Source organism: Amblyomma americanum, chromosome 4 (genome assembly GCF_052857255.1).
Source record: "Amblyomma americanum isolate KBUSLIRL-KWMA chromosome 4, ASM5285725v1, whole genome shotgun sequence".
NCBI classification, from domain to species: Eukaryota; Metazoa; Arthropoda; class Arachnida; order Ixodida; family Ixodidae; genus Amblyomma; species Amblyomma americanum.
In genome coordinates, this window is record NC_135500.1 from 222,535,041 (window position 1) to 222,554,930 (window position 19,890).

At 48.1% G+C, this 19,890-nt stretch overlaps 1 protein-coding gene across 1 annotated transcript in view; it reads left to right on the forward strand.

Annotated features, from left to right (window-relative positions):
• Polr3C (RNA polymerase III subunit C) overlaps nucleotides 1-19,890 on the forward strand; it is an 81,267-nt gene that overhangs the window by 24,025 nt on the left and 37,352 nt on the right. Inside the window, exons 6-7 of the mRNA XM_077663608.1 lie at nucleotides 5,355-5,532; nucleotides 17,383-17,561. Coding sequence (XP_077519734.1) covers nucleotides 5,355-5,532; nucleotides 17,383-17,561 — 357 coding nt within the window. The remainder of the gene's footprint in view (nucleotides 1-5,354; nucleotides 5,533-17,382; nucleotides 17,562-19,890) is intronic.

The window sequence follows — 19,890 nt, forward strand, 5'->3', positions numbered from 1 at the left end:
CAATGCAAGTCAGCTGATTACGGCACCCAGCTACCAGAGCCAAAGAGACAGAACAGAAAATATTTACAACTATATACAAGAAAAATCGGGCCACCCTTCAAGCTTCCGCATTCACTCTCTTTTGGCTTGTTCTTCGTGGACGGCTCGGGTCTCGCTCTCCATGTGCGGACCTCGTAGGTTCACCTTCCAAAGGTGTATCGATGAAGTACTCATCAAAAGCGTAGCATGCACGGCAATTCCCTCATGCTGCTATTCCGCTCATCTCGCTATCAAGAAAGCATGTTAGCCTTGCTAGCAACTCCGAAATCGGGGCAGGCCTAACGCTGTTCCAAATCCGGGCGGGCATTCCATGAACCGAACTGACTGTCGTCCCTCATCCCAAGAGCTTGCCACATGTTGGGCTGCCATTGTGGAAATATGGGCGACAAAGGGAAGGATGACAAAGCGTTCACACTCATATGCTATTTATTACACTTGCAATTAATACACAGAGCAGGCCAGCTAGCTACAAAACATCAAAGAGGCATTCCTCGGAAATAGAAGGCTACATAAGAAGTGCTTCCGACTTACCGGCTGGGTTTAGGGCTCAACTTCGGAAGTATCGGCGGCGAACATTTGTACGCGCCGACAATGGCAGCTGGGTTTTCCCGTGCGCGCCGCATTCTTGGCACAAAGCCATCCCTGAGCATTTGCTGGGGAAGGTGATGAGAGCGCGCTTTTGCTGTGCTCGCTTCGCTGCCTGGAACCAGAAGTCCAGCGGCAAGGCACGACGGATCTCCGTGCGCCTGCTGCGGAAGGTGACGAGAACGTGTGGCGGCAACTTCTCGTGACGCTGACCGGATCCCAAAGAGACCCTCTCCGGTTCCGCAGAATTTCGCGTAACCTATGAGGTGGCGCTCCCGTCGCTGTTTCCACTTCCCCCCATGTGGATGACTTCTCTCCTCGCCCAGCCGGTGCTGTCCTGACGCACGACGATGGAGATGGTCAGCCGCGTTGAAACAGAGGGGGGAAACAGGTTCTCCACAAAGTCGAGAAGAAAGACAATCCATTGATCTTTACGCTGCTCGGAAGGAATGTCGCTGGTGGTGAGCAAAGGTGCAGCAGATTCGAGGGTGGAGATGCTGACCATCTCGGCCGGTAGCAGGGAGTGATGCTTGCAGCCGACGCGTATGTTATATTCTTGTAGATGGAGAGCCCATTGAGCCAGGCAGCCGGAGGTATCTTTTAACGAAGAAAACCAACAAAGAGCAGGGTGGTAGGTGACCACGTCAAAAGGACGGCCATTGAGATAAGGTCGAAACTGGTCGGCAATTGTCTGGGCCCTTGGCCCAGACAATTGCCCTTGGCCCAGACAATTGCCAAGCAATCTTTTTTTTCCGTTAAGGAGTAGTTGGATTCGGCTTTTGTGAGGGCGCAGCTGGCGTAAGCAACTACATATTCCTTGAATCAAGACTTGCACTGGGCGAGCACAGCCTCGGGGGCCAATGCCACTGGCATCCGTGTGTACTTCGGTCGGGGCTTGCGGGTCAAAGCGGCACAAGATCGATGATGCCGTAAGGAGACAGCACAAGGTGTTGTAGGCTTCGTTGCATGCAGGCGACCAACTTGAGAAATCCACATTGCTGCCGAGAAGCTGAGTTAAAGGGGCAACAATGGTGGCAAAGTTGCAAATATAACGTCGAAAATAGGAACAGAGGCCTAGGAAGCTGCGCAATTCGTTAACGGAAACAGGTTTTGGAAACGCAGTCACAGCACGAACTTTGGTGGTGTCGGGACGAACACCCGCTTTTGACACAACGTGGCCTAAAATTGTCAGTTCACGAGCAGCAATTGATTGTAAAACATTTTATTCGCCGGGAAGAGCTTGGCAAGAGGTCGCGTTAAGTGGTCGAGAGTACATAGCCCTCGACGACTTTGTCAGCCCACTCCACCGCCAAAACTTGCGTTCTGGGGTCAGAGCTAGCTAGCACGGTCTCCCACCGCTCGAGAGAAGGAGCTGTAACTAGATCACCCGGAGGTGGCTCTATTTTGCAGTCCCACAGGATGTGATCGTAGGTAGCACGTTGGCCACAGTGTTTGCAGTTTGGGTTGTAAAGATCTGGATAAATGTGCGCGAGGAGTGATGGGGTGCGTATCAATCTCGTCTGTAGACGACGCCACGTAACCTCTTGTTCTTTAGTAAGTCTTGTCTGGAGGGGGGAAAATTCTCCTCTTTAGTTTAAAATGATTGGTGAGATCATGATATGTGATCATTGAATCCTTCGTGAAATTCAGGGAGCCAGACTCATCCACTGCCCGGTCGACGAAACCTCGGGCTTTATTGTGGGCTGCCTCGTTCCCCGGATTCCCCGAATGGGCTGGGACCCATATCAATTCGGAATAATTTGGTGAGAATTTGGTTGCGTTAAGGATTCTAAGGGAGGTGTTTGTAATTCGCCCTTTAGCGAAATTATTCATACCCATTTTGGAATCGCTGAGGATGATGTTCCCTTGGGTATGTGCTAGGGCGAGGGCTATAGCCGCCTCTTCTGCCGTTTCAGAGGATTTCGTTTTGATTGTCGCCGAGACGATGTGGTCACCATTCTCATTCACAACCACAACTGCAAAGGCATCAAATCGACACTTTTTTAAGTTGACCAGCAGGCCGGCGCCCGCAATTCGGCAGGTCAACACAGGCTTGAGCCGGGACATATGAGTCTCAAAGTCGGGCGAAAAGATCACGTCTTCCAGTTAGCACAGGCAGGACTTCCACTTCAGGCCACGCAGAATGTTGTCCATCATGCGCTCTAAAGTAGCCGGAGCATTACAGAGGCTGAAAGGCATTACGTTAAGTTCATATAGGGCTGTCAGGGGTCACGAATGTGGTTTTTGGGCGATCTTCGGCTGCCACGGGGACCAGCAGTAATGAGCGTGTAAATCGAGAGAAGAGCTCCACTCCTTGTAAGTAGTCCAGAGCATCATCAATACGGGGGAGAGGGTAAACATCTTTTCGCATGATCTTATTAAGGTGGTGGTAATCAGCGCAGAAACGAATAGAGCCATCTTTCTTTTTCACGAAAACCACAGGCCCATGGATTGTGAGGCCCATGGATTGTAAGAGGCCCCAGTCACGCCACTCTGAAGCATGGTGCCAACCTGGTCTTGAATAACTTGACACGGTATGGGCGCTGACGCAGAGGGGCATGCCGACCGGTGTCGATGTGGTTAGCGATAGTCTGCATGCGGGTCAAAGCGGGTTGGTGTGAATTGAAGGAGGAACAAAACTGATGAAGCAGTGCAAGAAGTTTAGTGCGTTGAGGTGCAGGAAGAGTGGTGTCGATGGAGCAAAGGAAAACCTCTGTAGGCGAAGTGTCGAGCGCGGGAATTGGCGGGCTGAGGGCATCTACGTCGAGGGCTGTGAATCGTCATTCTCATCGCAATGGAGAATGACTGGACGGTACCGAGGCACTCATCGCGATGCAAAGCGGAAGCATATAGAAACGGATTGGTCACAAACAATGTGGTAGGACCAGCGGATAGGGTGAGTACTTGCGGGGCAGGTACTTGCGGCGCATAAAACATACGTTGCTATCACGAACAAGGTCAGATGTGATGGGCACAAGAACAGAAGAGCATGCTGGCAGGTCAGTGTCTTTGACAATGACGGCTTTGTCAGAAGCAGCAGAAGGCACATGGTTCGATGAACCGCTGAGTGCAAAGAACTAGAGTTCAGCACGAGCACAATTGATGACTGCATTATGGTGAGGCTGGAAGTCCCAACCCAAGATGATTTCACGAGAACAAGTTGGCAAAATGCTGAATTTAATTATGTAAAGAATCTCCTGAATAACGACACGAGCCGTGCACGTCGCGAACGGTGCAATAGCCTGCGCGCGCTTACGATGCACAGTGAGAATCCAGAAAATGGGGTCGTCACTTTTCGCAAGGAGCGGCAAAAGGTTGCAGCCATGGCAGAAACAGCAGCACCGGTGTAGACAAACACCAAAACAAACGCCCTCTACAGAAACTGCGATCATGTTTGTGGGAGATAACTGAGGCCTTTCACATTTCGGTCGAGGCGGTGTTTTTGCCTCGGGAACTGTGGCATCTATTTTTCCTCTTGCGAAAGATCTGGGCGCTGACACATGGGAGAAAGGGAGCGGCGATGTGGAGAAGGCGGTGCGATCAGGTGAAAGGGGGCGGCTCTGTGTGCGGCTCGGCAGGTTTTCGATATCCATTTGGAGGAGGCCAGTAACCGGTAACTCCGGATACTGGCACACAACGACGGCAAAGCCGGGCCACATGACCAGGTAATCCGCACGAGTAACAAATAGGCCGATTGTCATCAATACACCATGGATTGCCGAATTGTCGAAGCGGTCGGAAAAAAGGCGTCGGCGCGTGAGGAACTTGAGGCACAGGTGCTGGAAGAGGAGCGTGTGTTTTGCGGTAGTTAGGTGGCCTCGGCCTTGCGATGGCAGCAGCGTAGGTCAGGGGCACAGCGACAGGTGCGGGTGGCTGTGCTTATGCAGGCGGAAGGACCCGTGGAAAGGCCTAAGCCACTTGTTCGCTGATGACATTGCACAGTTCAGGCGCCAGGTATGGAGATGGCCTGGAGTGGGATGGCAGAAGTGAGAGCTGACTTGCAACTTTCTCACGCACTAAGTCTAATGCGTGTGATTAGCGCCGAGTGGTGGGGTGCAACTGACAGGCATGGCGTGCTGGCGAGCGAGTGGCCTCTGCTTGCACAGCTCGTCGTAGCTGTGGCAGAGACTGACAACTTCAGCAACTCTGCAGAGATCTTGCGACAGCAGCATCTGAAAGACTGCTGATGTGAGCCAGTCTTCAACGTCATGATTGTTGGGTCCGCTGAAGAGGGCGGGGTCCCGCTGCTGGAGGGAGCTGGAACAGAGGTCTGCTGAGCCCACGTGCATGGCTTGGCAGTTGGCGTCTTTGGGCATACTGGGGGCCGGTAGCGTGCAGCTGCAAAGGTCCAGGGCAGTAAGAGGATGGGAAACTGAACCTCCACCAAATGTAACTGGGGCTTAGGTTAGCGCTTGGGCAGCGGCGAAACTGTCCCTGGTCTGTCAGAGTCAGTGGGCTCTCGCTGTGAGCAATGGCAGTGCGGCTAGGCTAATGCCCTTCTTCTTCTTCACGCTATGTTCACTTCACTTCACAGGCTTGGCATGATACCTTTCTGTGTAAGATTTTTGAAATTTCAGCGCATTTTACTGCATTGGCATTTGTAGAAATTGTACCTTGTTATACAAGGATCCACTAGTGCTCAGGTGAAAGGGAAACACTGCAGCGCTCCTAGGCATGCCATGCAAGTGATGTCACATTAATAACCTCTCAAAGCAATGCTGTTGTTGCAGAGACCAGGCGGTAGTACAGGCAGTGTCAAAGCGGATGGGCAGCAAGGCCGCAGAAGTCGTGCGCACCATACTGCGGCTGTCGGAGACCCGGTCCCATCCAAAGGACGTGTTCAGTGCCCCTGTCAGCCGCAGTGAGATCCACCTGGCTCTCAAGAAAGAGATCAACATCTCCTCACAGGTGATGTTTGTGCCAGCAGCTTTTCTTGTTTCATTGATTGGAGATAAAATTATACTTTAGGCAGTGTCAAGCAGATTTCAGAAATTTTGTTTGACTTGTTTTTTCAGTGGATTTTGACAGTGCTTATCTAAAGCAGTGCTTCTGTTTAATTTGTTTCTCATTAGGACCGGCTTTGATGAGGAAATTTTGGTATGTTTGGTAAATGGTAATCAATCCCATAAATTTGGTATGCATGTCTATTACTAGGAAAAATATGATCCTGCAATTTTCGTACCGCATGTACGAAAAAGAGCTTGGAAGGGTAGAGGAGCATAAATATCTTGGTTTAATAATTTTAGAAGCGACTTGAGATGGAATAGATAGACACACAGAGGAAACATGTAATAAGGCTGCCAAAGCGCTTTGGAGTCTAAGGCGCAATTTCAAGAGTGCATCGCCTGAAATTAAAAATTTAGCTTATAGGACATTGGTTAGACCTATAATTGAGTACGCGAAAATTGTTTGGGATCCTTACACAGAGAAAAACCGTAACAAAGTGGAAAATGTTCTGTGGTTAGCTTCACGGTTTATCTTGAACGAATATGGTCGATTTCACTCCCCTTTAAAGTTATGTCATCTTGCAAACTTCCCCAATTTAGAAATAAGGAGCAAGTATGACAGGGTGATATTTCTGTTTCTTCTTATACAGTTGAGCCCGCTTACAACGAACATGAGCGTCACGCGGCGTCTGTTCGTTATATCCCGAAGTTCGTAGTCAGTGGACCACAGCTTTAAAGACAGTTGCTTGTCAAAAAACAATTTTCTCTTTGCGAAAAAGCTCGTGCCGGACGTCTGTTTTTGCAGCGTAGATCCGATGAGGGAGGTTTCCAGTTTATTTAAAGCAGAAGCGTGCTCTTCGCTGAGGCCCTTGGCATAGAAAAGTTGTCTGAGGTTCTCTATGTAGCCCATTGCTACAGGTGCGCTTATGGGTGCTGGCTCCGAAGTTTCATCCTCATCTGATTCCTCCGCGTCACTCTCGTCCCGCACTTCAGAAACGATGCCCTCATCCGTGCACGGTTCCACGGTGTCGCTGACGTCATCGGCAGAAATAAAATCACCCCAACCAATGTCATGACCCCCCATGTCGGAGTCGACAACGCGCTGCCACAAATCGCCACTGGGCTGGTCATCTTCCGAAGCATCAGGCTCGGCATCAGACACTGTCGACGAAGCCAGCATTGCGGAAGCAGTTCCGCACGCCAGTGGACGTCACCTGGCTGCTTTCATCATCTCTTTATTCTTTATTCAATAATTACCCTGCATTGCCCGAAGGTGTTACAGCAGGGGGGTTACAAATTTGCAAAAAAGACATCTTCATTTACCGCTGAATACAATGGAAATGGGCACGGTGTTGCCGTCCGCCATCCCGAATTACAACCAGGGCCCGAGATTTGAACGAAGCCAACGAAACGTCCGCACCGCAACAAGAGTGACAAAAGCGCGCGATGGGGTAGACGTGCAACGTGCACAGGCGGCAATCAAGCCAATCAAGCTAAAGAAACAGACGCACAGCGCCAGCAGAGAGACCAACGAGGGGCGTCCGTGAGCGTCAGTGCGGCCACCTCTTGGCTCCCACAGAAGGCCTGCTTCACGGATCGTGGTCTCCACAGTCGGCACCGGCGGCAGCGTGGTTGATCGCGGAGGCCACGCGCGGATTTGCAAAAGAGTGAGGAGAGGGGAGCGGAGTTGCGAGGAGGGGCGGGAGGGCGATCTTGGAAGGGTCTTGTTGGGGGCGGGGGAAGGGTAGCTGACTTTAAAGCGGTACGAAACGGGGCGGGCAGTTCGCCCACGATGAGGCTCGGGAAATCATGTCGCGCTGCGGGCGCACAAAGGGGTTGGAGGCAGGTTATCTCGCATCATGGCGCCGGGTTTACGCCGTCCGTTCGCTGTAACCGATCAGCGGGGCTTAATGACGTTCGTTATATGTGTGATTTCGTGCCATTGAAACAATGCATATTTTGACGGTCGCGCAGGTCTCGTTCGTCATAAGCGAAAGTTCGTCTTAAGTGGGGCCGTTATATGTGGGCTCGACTGTAAATGACGAAATAAACATCAACAGGGCCAGATATTTTGTTATTCTTACTAATGAAACCTCTAGACACCGCCACAGCGTGTACCGTATTTACACGATAGTAAGTCGACTTGAATTTAAGTCGACCCTCCCAAATCACATTTTCGAAAAAAAAAAAAAAAAACTTCGAGGTTGTTTGAGCTTGGCCTTGAATAGTTGAACGCGATAGCATGATACAGCGGCCGCCGTTTATCGCCAGCCGCTATCGGCTGCCGCGCGCGGCCATGCCCATGGGCACATTCGAAAACAAAAATGTGTTAGTCACTGGACTACTCGTCCACACTTTCGCCATCGTCCTCACTAGCGCTGCCGTCTTGATCGCTGCTGCGGTCCCACAGCACGTCATTCTAACATCGTCGTCCAGCAAAATTCCGCACTTCGCAAACAGCCACATCACGGCATCGCGTGGAACAGCTGAAAATTTTCCTCGCTGCAGCTGCCACACCTGTATCACCCGTTGCGAACGTCGAACTTGTGGTCCGGCGCGCATTTGTTCGTTTATTCGGCGTAAAGAATGACAGCCATCTTGAATGTAGCCGTGAACAGCGCTGGTGGCATACTGGACATGGAGCACAAATGATGACTGACGAAGCACTACATTAAAACTTGTGAAACACGACCGGCAGTAGTCAAATGTGTCAGAACCAAAGAGAAACTACGTGTGAATGGCGTCAGCTCTTCCGTCGGCTACCGACACTCCCCGGTGCCGCTGCGATTCCGAGGGGGGGCGCCGCCTCTATTGGTACAGCGGCCCTTCCATCAACTATCAGCGCTCCTTTGAGCGCCGAGCACGCATTTGAAAGTAAAAAGAAAATGTGTTGGATGCTTTAGCTTCTTGTAGAAGGCGATTGCGTTATCGGGCCGCCGCCGCGTATCAGCAGCCGCAGTCTGCAGCCACGTGTAGGGAGTGTTGGGTGCCAGTTTGATGCTTATCGATAGACGCCATCGGCCGCTGCCCACGGGGGGAGGAGATGCCATTTCTGCGCGTTGACATAGCAGCTGCTCAAGGCCAGCACCAAGAGCGATGTGACGGAGCCGCGCAGCAAAAATGCAACCACGCTGTAGCATGCCCGACATCTCGTTTGTCTCGCCTTTACTTATAGTGCCATGTTTTCGTTTTGATTGTAAGTAGACCCCCCCCCCTCCCCCCCCACTTCTTATTTTCAAATTTTGAGAAATAGGTCGACTTACAATCGTGCAAATACGGTATATTCCGCCTCCAGTAACCCATAGCGGGGCATTTAAGTATAGTTTCTTTCCTAGAACTATTAAGGAATAGAACGTGCTTCCTGATTCACTAGTTAAGTCTGATTCCCTCAATGCTTTTTTGAATAATTAACACAGTGTTACATACTCCGGGAGTGCAGGGTATTACCAATATGCGCTTTTCACTTATTGTTTGTCTGTGTTAAGTAGCATTATCTTTCAATTATCTTTAAGAAAGCTTGAGTTTCGCATTGTGTCTGTGTGTGCCATAGTGAGCTGTATGGATTGCATACATTGCTGCTGTCCTGTGTAATCAGTGTTAATTCATACGTATCTGCTATCCAGTGTGATCAGTTGTTTGTATGCATTGCATGTTAACCTTATTTGATTTGTTGGATTTTTTGTTTTTTCTTTTTTCTGTGCGTGGTTTCCACTCCTGTAATGGCCCTTCAACAGGGCTGACAGTATGAATAAAGAAGGAAAAAAGACTATAATCTATATGCTACCCTTCGCTTCCTTATGAGCAGTGTGAGCAAAATTTCAGTGATAAAAAGCTGCTGAACCAAAGCATTTGCTTAGCGCTGGGAAATCCCTAGATGGCTTGGTTTATTGTCGAAGCTTGAAGGGTGCATAAGTGTCTGTAAAGAGCGCTGCAACTCTTGAGATTCACAGAGTGAACCATTGGTGGCTATCACCTTGTGGAACCTTAACACATAGCTGCTATATCATTTTAATCCAAGCTGTCTGCCTCTTTTTTCCTTTTTTTTTTATATTGAATGACATGACTCAGCTAGGAAATATTAAGTGTTCTTTGCGATGAAAATGTTTCCCAGAGACATGACTTTTCCTTGAAGGAGAAAGTTGGATCAAATATCAAAATTTTATGCAGCAGTGTTGAGGACCGACATTACTAGTACAATGTTCTGATCGCAGGTTAAATGTGCCATTATGTGTTAGTTTACAGCCGGTTTCTGTGGTAAGCATAATCCTGTCTTTGGTATGACTTGAGGGAGCTTAAATTTATTATAATTTTAAACAAAAATCTGCGGCTTGCAAGCCATGCAGCTAAGCTTGAATGCCTTGCTGAGGAAATTCCAGTTGCGAGCACTCAGTCTCCTCCTTTGTGAAATGCAATTTTTTCTCTCTCTTCCTCTACAGCAGTGGCATGTCAAGCAGCTATCTTTCCAGAATTGATAGAGCACTGGCCAAACCAGTTAGAGATGTTAGAAATTTTTCTGTCATCCAAGTTTGCCTTTTCGCCTACAGCTTAAAAACACAATTTATAGATCCCAACAGACAAGTATTGTGCAGGATTCAAGTGGCTGTCGTGAAAACAGCGCAGAATCTTGCACACTTGCTGTAATTACGCCCATTCTGCGTGCCCCCATCATTGCTGCCTCACTTCCATCGACAGCTGCTCATGCGGACGGAAAGCCATCACAGGATGTTTAAGACATGTGGTACATGCAGAGGATTATGAGAACTATAAAGCCCTACAGATTCTGGATGCTGTTGTTGAGCCCCGTCGGGAGGAAGGACCCGAATCAGTCGGTCGCGGACTCAAGAACAGGTTTTTTTAATTCCTCTTCATCATCCGAGTGCCATCTCGGAGCACGAGCTGCTTGTATCACTTCGTCTTTTTCGGCCGCTTCACTCATCCAGAGAGGGTGCTGCTACAGGGCTCCGCCCAAAGCGAGGAGTGAGAGTTATACTGGGGTGCCATTGAACACTGCGCGGTACCATGGTAGTGGCGGAGAGACGAGTGGTGGTGGAAGGAGAGGCGGTGTTGTTAAGGAGGCAGGCAGGCTTCAGCCGTTCCAAGGCTATAGCATCGGACAAGCCGTCCATATCTATGATTGTATGAGTTGAGACGGAGATCTAGAACACGAAACGGCTCGCGGCATTGCGGCTGAAGTGGGCGCCGGCGGGAGTCGTGCTACACAAAAACATGCGTAGCCGTCCTGAGGTCAGAGGAGATGCAAGTTTGATGAGTGGGCCCAGGATGCAGCGGTTGAGGTTGATGGTTGCGAAATACTTCATGAGGAAGTTGTTTGTAGTCGGTGGGATGGGGAGGTGAGGGTGAATGGCCGACCGAGGAAGTCATTCGGGAGGCGTAAGGAAGTGCCATAAACAAGCTCAGCCGTGGAACAGCAGAGGTCTTGTTTGCAGGCAGAGCTATGCCCAGTAAGGCAATAGGCAAGTGCTGAACCCATTGCATTGGCGATGCTTGGGTGGTGAGGGCCTCCTTGAGGAAGCGGTGAAATCATTTGACCAGGCCATTGGTCTAGGCGTGGTAGGTTGTGGTGCGCAGGCGAATCATGCCGGCAAGGTGAAGGAGTTCAGCAAAGAGGGATGATTCGAAGTGGGGACCATGGTCTGTGATAATGGTAGATGGACAGCCAAAGCAGGCCACCCAGGAGGACAGGAAAGCAGATGCGATGGTGGAGGCCGAAGTATCAGGAAGCGGTGTAGCTTCAAGCTACTGAGTGTACCGGTCCACGTAGGTAAGTAAGTAGCGTTGACCCTGAAAAGGCAGGAGGGGTCCCACTACGTCGACCGTGTCAAAGTGGGCATCAGGTGGGAGAAAAAACGTGGCAGGCGGAACAGGGTGGCGGTAGACCTTGGCTCGTTGACAAGTAGCACAGGCATGCACCCAGTCCCGAACATTGGCATTCATTTGCGGCCACACGTACCGAGAAGCCACTTTCGTAAATTCGATTGTGGCAAAACTGCAGTATCTGGGTAAATTATCTGAATATAGAGTTCAATGTTCCAGGAAAACAATACAAAGTCCCTGTTCTCTTTCTTCCCCGTCGTTTATCGCGTGGACCGATCGCATTGCGATGCCGCTAGGCTTGACCTCGTGCACAATTCTGCAAGTGGGCTTTCCCACATACCGCACGTGCTGCGAACAAGATGGGGGACGATCCGCTTCTAACAATTGCAATGCGAAACCGCGTTTATTGTAGCGAGAGCTACACTGGTCTACCAGTCGAGCATTTCGTGGTGCATGGGAGAGGCCAATTGTGCGCATGCGCCATTACCATGGCAACTGGAGAAGAGCAGCAGGTGCACCGTGCGCTTAGCCATCGCTGTGGCCGCGCACTTCATCGCCGCCTCGACGCACGCCACTCTATCACCCGAACCGCGCTTCGCATGCGTAGCATTGCGTATAAAGGGCGGAGATGTATGGGCGGCTGTATCACAACATTTGACATTGATGCAGAGAAGAAGAGTCCAGCCGCTGCTAAACGGCGATATAGACAAGAGAACATTAACTCTTTCGATCCTGAGGTTGTCGCCTGGCAGTTGGCTACTCAACAAAGAGAGAATGAGCATAAGAAGGCTAAGAGAGCAGCGGAGACGCTCGAACAGAGAGAGGAACGGCTTGCCAAACAAAGATGCCAGACTGCCGAGCAGCATAGCTGCTCTCATTGCTAAACCTAACAGTGACCACAACAAGCTTAGCCAGGGAAACGTACCTCTCACTACGTATATTCTGGCATAGCCGAGCTAAGCCACTGCCATTTTTTATCCTTCCGTAATATGTTTTATAATGAATGCCCACACCCATGGCATTCGTCCTGTCACCTTAATAACTCTCTGAGCGTGACCGCCACCATCTTGTTTTGGTCAACTACGCTATGCGGGAAAGCCTACTTGTGGAATTTCACGTGAGGCTCCCGCAGGGGCGAGTCGAGGTGTCGAAACAGCGCAAGCGATCCTGTAAAAATCCCGCCTATTGCATGGTGCACTGTAACCCTTGCACCTCTTAAGTGGGTGTAACAGCATGTGTGACAACGTTCGAAGGACCCCTGTCACTAGGTTAAAAAAATAACCTGGCCACGTAGTTTTGGTTTCTGAGCTTTGCCACTGTCCCTTGGCAATGGAAACTGTCGGCTCGTGCATTCGCCAGTAGTCCAATCTCAGCACCGTGCTGCTTTCAGACACTGGCTGATACATCGCTGGTCATTTTTTTTGTCCTTTTTAGAAGCAGTCTCGCCATTCCGATGTCAGTGTGTGTTCCCACCTCGCTTACGTTCGCGATGTCTTCTAGCATGCCGAAACTCGGTGCTCGTCACGGGCTTACAGGTGTTTGCACGATAGAGCCGCCTCATAAGACTACCGCATTTTCGGCAGTTTTTTTTTTCTGGGCCACAGGGCATTTTATAAATCAACCTTCGAATAACCCGGGCATTTCTGTCGATTCTTTGAACTCCGAATTAATGAGGTTTTACTGGCCTGTTTCGAGTCTTTTTATGTTATGGATTTCATTTTGCATGACCACATTACAGGTCGGATACTGTTATTCTGTTCAATTAAGCAGGATACATTTCTGTGCACACCATGTTTTTTGTTTTTTTATAGGGTGCTCAGGCAGTCTAGTTTTGTTCATTTCAGTTGCAAAGGCCATACACTATTTTGAAAAAAATATGAGCAACAATGTTTGCTTGTTTATCTTTTTTGAATTTATTGTTTGTGCTGACCAGATATTCGATTCGATATTCGAAGCCATTTTTTCTTCATGTTTGTATTCGATTCGTATTTGAAAATTTCAATACAGTATTTGCACACCCCGACTAAACAGTTTATTTTCTTTATTTCAAAACATGAAGAAAAATTATTAAAAGGGACTGATTCACAAAGAGACCTCACAAAATCAGCCTCTGATAACTACTTATTTTGAATACCATTGCCCCGCCAGGCTAAACTGACAAAGAGGAGCCGAAGCCTTACTCGCTTCCACGGAACCGTCTGCGCCAGTTTCCAAGAGACGCTGGCTTGTTGCATCACTCGATAGTCGTCGGGGAGGGCAATAGATCTCTCATTAACGAATGGGTCTGGGCTAGTTGGAAAACCACGTTTGAGGTGAAGTGTGCAGGAAGACGCGGGCTATTGAACACGACAGACAAGCTCTCATCTCTGCTGCTGTCATCGAAAGAGGCAAGAAAATAAATAAAGTAATCTCTAGGACATGGTTGCCCAGAAACACGTGTGACGAATTTTACTGATGTGGCTGCGTGACGGCAATGCAAAGAGCTTTTTTTGCGCAGTTGTTTCTTTAAAAGCGACACAAAAAGGAAGGAAAAACCACTACTGGAAAAAAAGCCACCTTTAGTTGGCATCACACAGCCACGACTTCTTTGCTTACTGATGCACAGAAGATAGGTTTGGTGCCAGGATATTCGTAGTGAGCTGGTGGAAAGAAGTAGAGAGAGGTGAGGGGTTATAATCTTCGTGGCATTAAGATAAAACTGAACAAAACACTGTGACAAGAGCTTCACATACTCGCTTACCCGCAAGAGCGCCTAAACAATATGGCTGCCTTATTGAGAAACGTCTTCGCGGTCAGGTTGTGTAGAAGGCACTCGGCGAATTTTGATGTGGCCTGGCAGGTTTTAACACTCGCCTTTCAGCTTTCCTGGCCTACGTTATCGGCGCAAGTGCTTCTGGTCTGGTAGACAAAATGTGCGACTTCTAACAGCGAGGTGGAGAAGGTGCGATGTGTACCGAGGCGGCTGTAATCGGGAGGAGAAAGGCCACGACGCGTAATGACAACAAGGCGCGTCTAATTGGGAGAAGAAGGGCGGTGGAGAACGCACGAAACATGTGAAAATGAGATGAAAACAGGCGATTTCGCCCATCGGGCCACGCCCCTTTGCTTGAAGTGAGCTCGTGTTCTGTGATGCAGCAGTCAGAGATCAAGCTATGTGCGACTGTTGTGTTTCCGGGTGTTCTGCCCATACTAGTAAAGGGCACTGGCTATTTCGCTTTGTTTGTGACAGTGCGCCAAAAAAAAATGGCAATCGTTGGTCAAACCAGACGGCTGGACCAACAGTTAACTTTAAAGTATGCGAGATAAAGCATGCTAAATGCTTGCTTTCCAGAACAGTTTCTGCTGGGGACGGAGGTATAATGCACAACTTAACTTTGAATCTTCATAATTGTTGGGTGCCCATGGTAATACAATGGGTACAAGCTTCCCCTGGCCCTGGTGCTCGGCACCAGGTGCTCGGCAGGGTGCTCGGCAGGGTGAAATGCTTTGGAAATGGGTCTTTCACCCCCACCTTGAGCAAACGAAAAATACCTTGTGCCATGGCGCTCTTTGGCCGCAGATGTCCTTGTGCCATAAAAATTCGCTATCATCATCATCTTCTTCATAATTATTGAAATTAGCAGCCATACAAGGCGCCTTCTCGAATTGATTTCAAGGCGAACGAGAAGCTGTTTAATGGCTGTCTTTGGCGAATATGCAACTGCTGCTCGAAATAAGTAATCCTGATTGTTGGAAAAGTAATCAAAATGTAGAGTTTCCGGGTCAAGAGATTGCACTAAAATATGCTAGGTACGTTGGAAGAATGCTATTATGACGGAACACAGCGCAAAAGGAACAGGACGGAAGAGAACCTACACACTTCAGCGCACTGACTCTTCACAAGGCGCTGATTTTATCAATAGATTAGCTGCGAAAGATTGTATACTTTGGAGTAACTAATCCAATTCACTTTTTAAACAATCTCTAGTACCACTCTGTCTTGGTAGAATACCGAATTTTCTGAATTCCACACGGCAGCTGCCGTTTTCTCTTTGAAACGGCACGCCGCTGCATTGCGCTCAGTGCAGCCGAATGGGAGAGTGGGACCCAACTTGCCCCCGCCGAGAGTGGTGTCTTCACCCTGAAAGCACTGGCCATCAAGGCACCCTAGCCTTTACCATAAGCTGAAGAGCATTTAAGGACTCTGCCATAAGTAAAAAAGAAAACTATAAAACAACACTACATTTTTTTGTGAGCACTTCCCGGCTACTATCTCGCGCGGATGGTGTGCTTTATTGGGCTTCAATTTACAGACTGTTCCACACTTAAACGCGCACCATAGAATGCTCCTCACAGCTGAACTGGTGAATTGGTCAAGCACAGATTTCGCACAGAAATGGCATTTGGTCAGCAGAATTGTTTTATATCACATTTGTTTGGGGTACTTGCCTAAATCAATAAGAAGTCTCATGTTCGCATCGTCTGTGGCGATGCCGAAACGAAACAGGCCACTCTCTCAGCGATTGCTACGGCGGCGCCATCCCATTGGTAGGCCATGGAGATCAGGTGAAGGATCGGGGTCTTTTATAGGAGGTTTGAGGACTTAAGCAACTACTTCATCAGTGATCACAGAAAGCTTATTTTGGTCAAAACCGCACCAAGTTTGAAGTCTTCCGGGCTACAGCATCTTCAAACCTCCCGCAAAACACTCACCCACCTCCTTTGCTGGATCTCCATGGCCGACAAACAAGATGGCGCCACCAGTGCAATCGCTGAAAAAGCGACCCGTTTCGTTTCGTCATCGCCGCAGACAATGCGAATATTCGACCTTTTCTTATTGAGTTAGGCAAGAAGCCCGAACAAATGTGGTATAAACCAATTCTGCCTACCAAGTGCTTTTTTTCCGCGAAATTTGAGCTCGAACAGTTCTCCGATTTAGCTGTGAAGTGCATTCTACTGCGCGCTTTTGTTTCAGGAAGGGTCTGTACTTATGCCTTTTCAGAAGAATTGACTGTTGGGGAAGTTGCGCCTTGTATCTTGGAGTTTATGCCTTTTACAGCTTATTGTTCAACATGCGCATTTGCAGTCAAAGTTGTTTTGCATGTTTCCTTGAACTTAACTTAGAAACTAATAATCGTGACGACGTCATCATTGGGGAATTTGAAATGCCTGGTATCAGAACAATGATGGGCTTTAGTCTGTGACAGCACCAGGCTCTTATCATGTTTAGACTAATGCAAGTGGTTGTTGATTCAGCTGTTGTGAGTGCATGTTTGGTTTAGATTAAGGAACGTGTTCCACAGTGTTGGATGCATACGGGAGTTCTTTTGGGATGAATACTATTGTTAGAAACATCAGCGTTGATGTAGAATGTTGTAGTCTATTCAGGCTTACTGGAAGGTGTATTTTTTCCAAAGCCCTACTTTACTGAATTTTTAGTACAAAAGCACTATTGGCCTCCTAACCTGGAAAATGCCAGTGTGTGATGAAACCTCTGAAGTTAGTCACATGATGCAGAGAATGGAGGGAAATAAACGAGACTTTGAATGAGGGTGGCCTTGGCCAACTTAGAGAAATTAAATAAATATTGCATTTCAAACCCGTGGCAGCGTGAACAGATCAGCTTCGCTGGCCACTGCACAAAAGCACTACGCTATTGCCGCAGCCAATCATGTCTCGTGTTACACTGCAGCACAGTCTCGCGCTGTGCATTGCATGTCGTTGTCTTCGACTTCCATCTGCGCGCAAGTCATGAAAGAGAGGAAACACTCTTTCAGTCGCGCTTTCAGGTACGTGGCTTTGGTGTCCACTTGGAAAAAACTGCTTTCGCACAACATTTCGTGGTTAGCAATACTAAACCGCCAGCAGTTTTTGTAGTGCAGTTTCACTCATTTCAACAATGGACTAATTTTTGTGACTGTCTATTCTCTCCAATGGAGTGTTTCGGAAAGGGTGCTATTTCAACATGCTTACTTGTACACTTGTTCTTTTCCTACAGGAGCTAGATTCATACCTGAGTCTCATTGCGGATGATGCTTTGCTCCTGGTGCGGCGTACGGATGAGCGGGGCGGCATGTTCAGTGTCAACTTGGAACGTGCAATGCGCCTTCTTGCTGAGGCTGTCCTTACGTCCATTGTTCAGGACCGCTTTGGAGCCAAAAGCTGCCGTATATTTAGGTGTGTCATGTCACTGCCTTATTATTGGAGTCATGCATGTTGTGAGTCTTTCCACTGGCGCTCAAAAAACTGGTGGCTGGTGGGTTCAAATATTGGACATGTTCAAAGTAAGACCTCACCTGTGGCAGTTAGTGCTCAAAACTAAACAAAAACTCAGAGATTGTTGCCAGTAGCTGATGCCATAGCTTGTGAGTGAGGCATGTGTCTTCTAGTTTACAGATACCAGACGTAGGAGCTCTGGGTTTGAAGCAGAATTACTGGTGGGAAACTCAAGTTTATTCAGGCTGCTAGGTTTCATATGTGTACCATCATGCATGGGCTTATGCCTTTTGTGAGCTGCTGAACACTGTGCCTGAAAGAGGGTGTTATCTTTGATCTGCAGCGTCAGTGTCACCATAGCAATGTTAAGTTTTACCTGTGTTGGCCTGGAACTAATAATGACTCCACAACTGATTGAGCATAGCTGCCCAGGCAGCCCAGTAGCCATCATGTCACTGGTCATTCAGGTCAGTGGAGCACCGTATGCTCTCAAGTGCAGCGTACTCACAGCTGTGTGTTTCATATTAACAGTCATAGCAGCATAATTGGTGTCAAATTATGTAATTTATAAAGGTAGCTTATTTTGTAGAAAAAAAAAATACTGTGGTCAGAAAAACAGTGCAGCTTGTTGGATGTCTCTGGTGCCAGAGTCAAAAGAAGAAGCGTATAGTATTTGTCTCTACAAAAGAGCACAAGTACAATTATGGCATTTCTGAAGTGCAGCGTTAATGAAGAGCAAAAGCAGTTCTTAAAAGTAAGCACTTTGGTTTCCACCTTCTTAGATTAGATTTGTGTCACTGTATCCGGGTAGTTCTTGGTTGTTCAGAACTCTGAAATGTGCAGAAAACTCCTTGGTTTGAGATTACTGAACTGGTTAATAGCAGTTGACTTCACGATGTTGCAGTGACGTTTTGGATTCTAGTCTGAGAGTCGTGATGACTGTCGACTCAATTGCCATTTGAAAATATGTGTTCTACCAAGGGGTATGCCAAGAGTGATAAAGGAAAAAGGAAATGTGACTGAAACAAACTTCACATAGCACATATTATCAGCACACATTTTCTGAAGTACTGTATTGCTCTTTAATTTGTTGTTAATTCAAAGATACATCTCTACAAACCTTGTTCAGCCACCTACTGAATCATGGCATGCGTTTGAGCATCAAATGGTGATGCTGATGATGTCTGCTTCTTGGCGTTGTCAAAAGCAGTGACTTTCATAGTTTGCGGCACAGAGTTCTAGGAGGTTATGTGCTTGCACTACACCCAGAAGTTTGAGCTTCAGTCATTTGATTGTCGTCTTAGCAATTGATCCTCTTGAAATCATTTGTTGAAACTGTTGTTGGAACAGCTGTTGAAACCATTGATGAAGTTTTTGAGCTTATTGGGTTGTGCTTTGGGCAATTTCTGCTTTAGTGAAGAGTAAGCCCTTTGTTATGCAGCACGTAAGACTAGTAGTCTTTTTGTGACTAACACATTCAGCATCAGCAAGTGTTCAGACGGTTTGTAACCTTACTGGCTTGGCTTAAAGTAGCATTTATCGCGTGTGGGATTGGACAAACGTGCACCAAAGGTTGGTTGACAAACTATAATATACTAGACTCTTGTTAAGATGAATTCTCAGAAAAGGTGAACAGTGTATAACCATTTGGTCAGTTTCCCATAGAACTCAATTTTTTTTTAAAATCCGCATAAGACGAGTTGCTTTGTGGGTCTTTCAGTTTAGATGAACTTTTGCAATGATCGCAAACCATCAAACCAGAATGATGGCATTCAGGTGGAGTCTGAGTGGCACCACCGTAAGATGGTCTCCATGCTCTTTCGCACAAAACTGCGGAGAAGCCATCTTGAGGAAGTGTGTTCTCTTGGGTGGAAGCTTTTTGCTGGTGCAAAAAAGGCAGGGTGCATCTTGCTGGCATCGCATGTGCATCATGTGCTGCGCGTTGCCTTCTGTAAAATGTGCATACACATGAGGTGCACCCGCTCATTGACTTGCGGCTTAAGAACTCCGACGCCGCATTTTCAACTGACGCAGCATCGCAACACATATTATGGCGGCGCAGAGATGGCCAGATATCAGCACTGCGCATGGTGTGCTTGCTTGTGGAGTTGGTAATGGCTATGCTACAGGAGGAGCAAGTTAAAGGTGCACTAAAGAGCATTCCCCTTTCTCAAAGGTCTCGTGTCTGCCTCACTCCCCAGTTTTGCAGTCCCATGACATCCATGGACCTACACTTTTTCGCGTGATCTGTGAGACGCCATCGTGTTTTGTTGCAAGTGTTCTTCGGTTT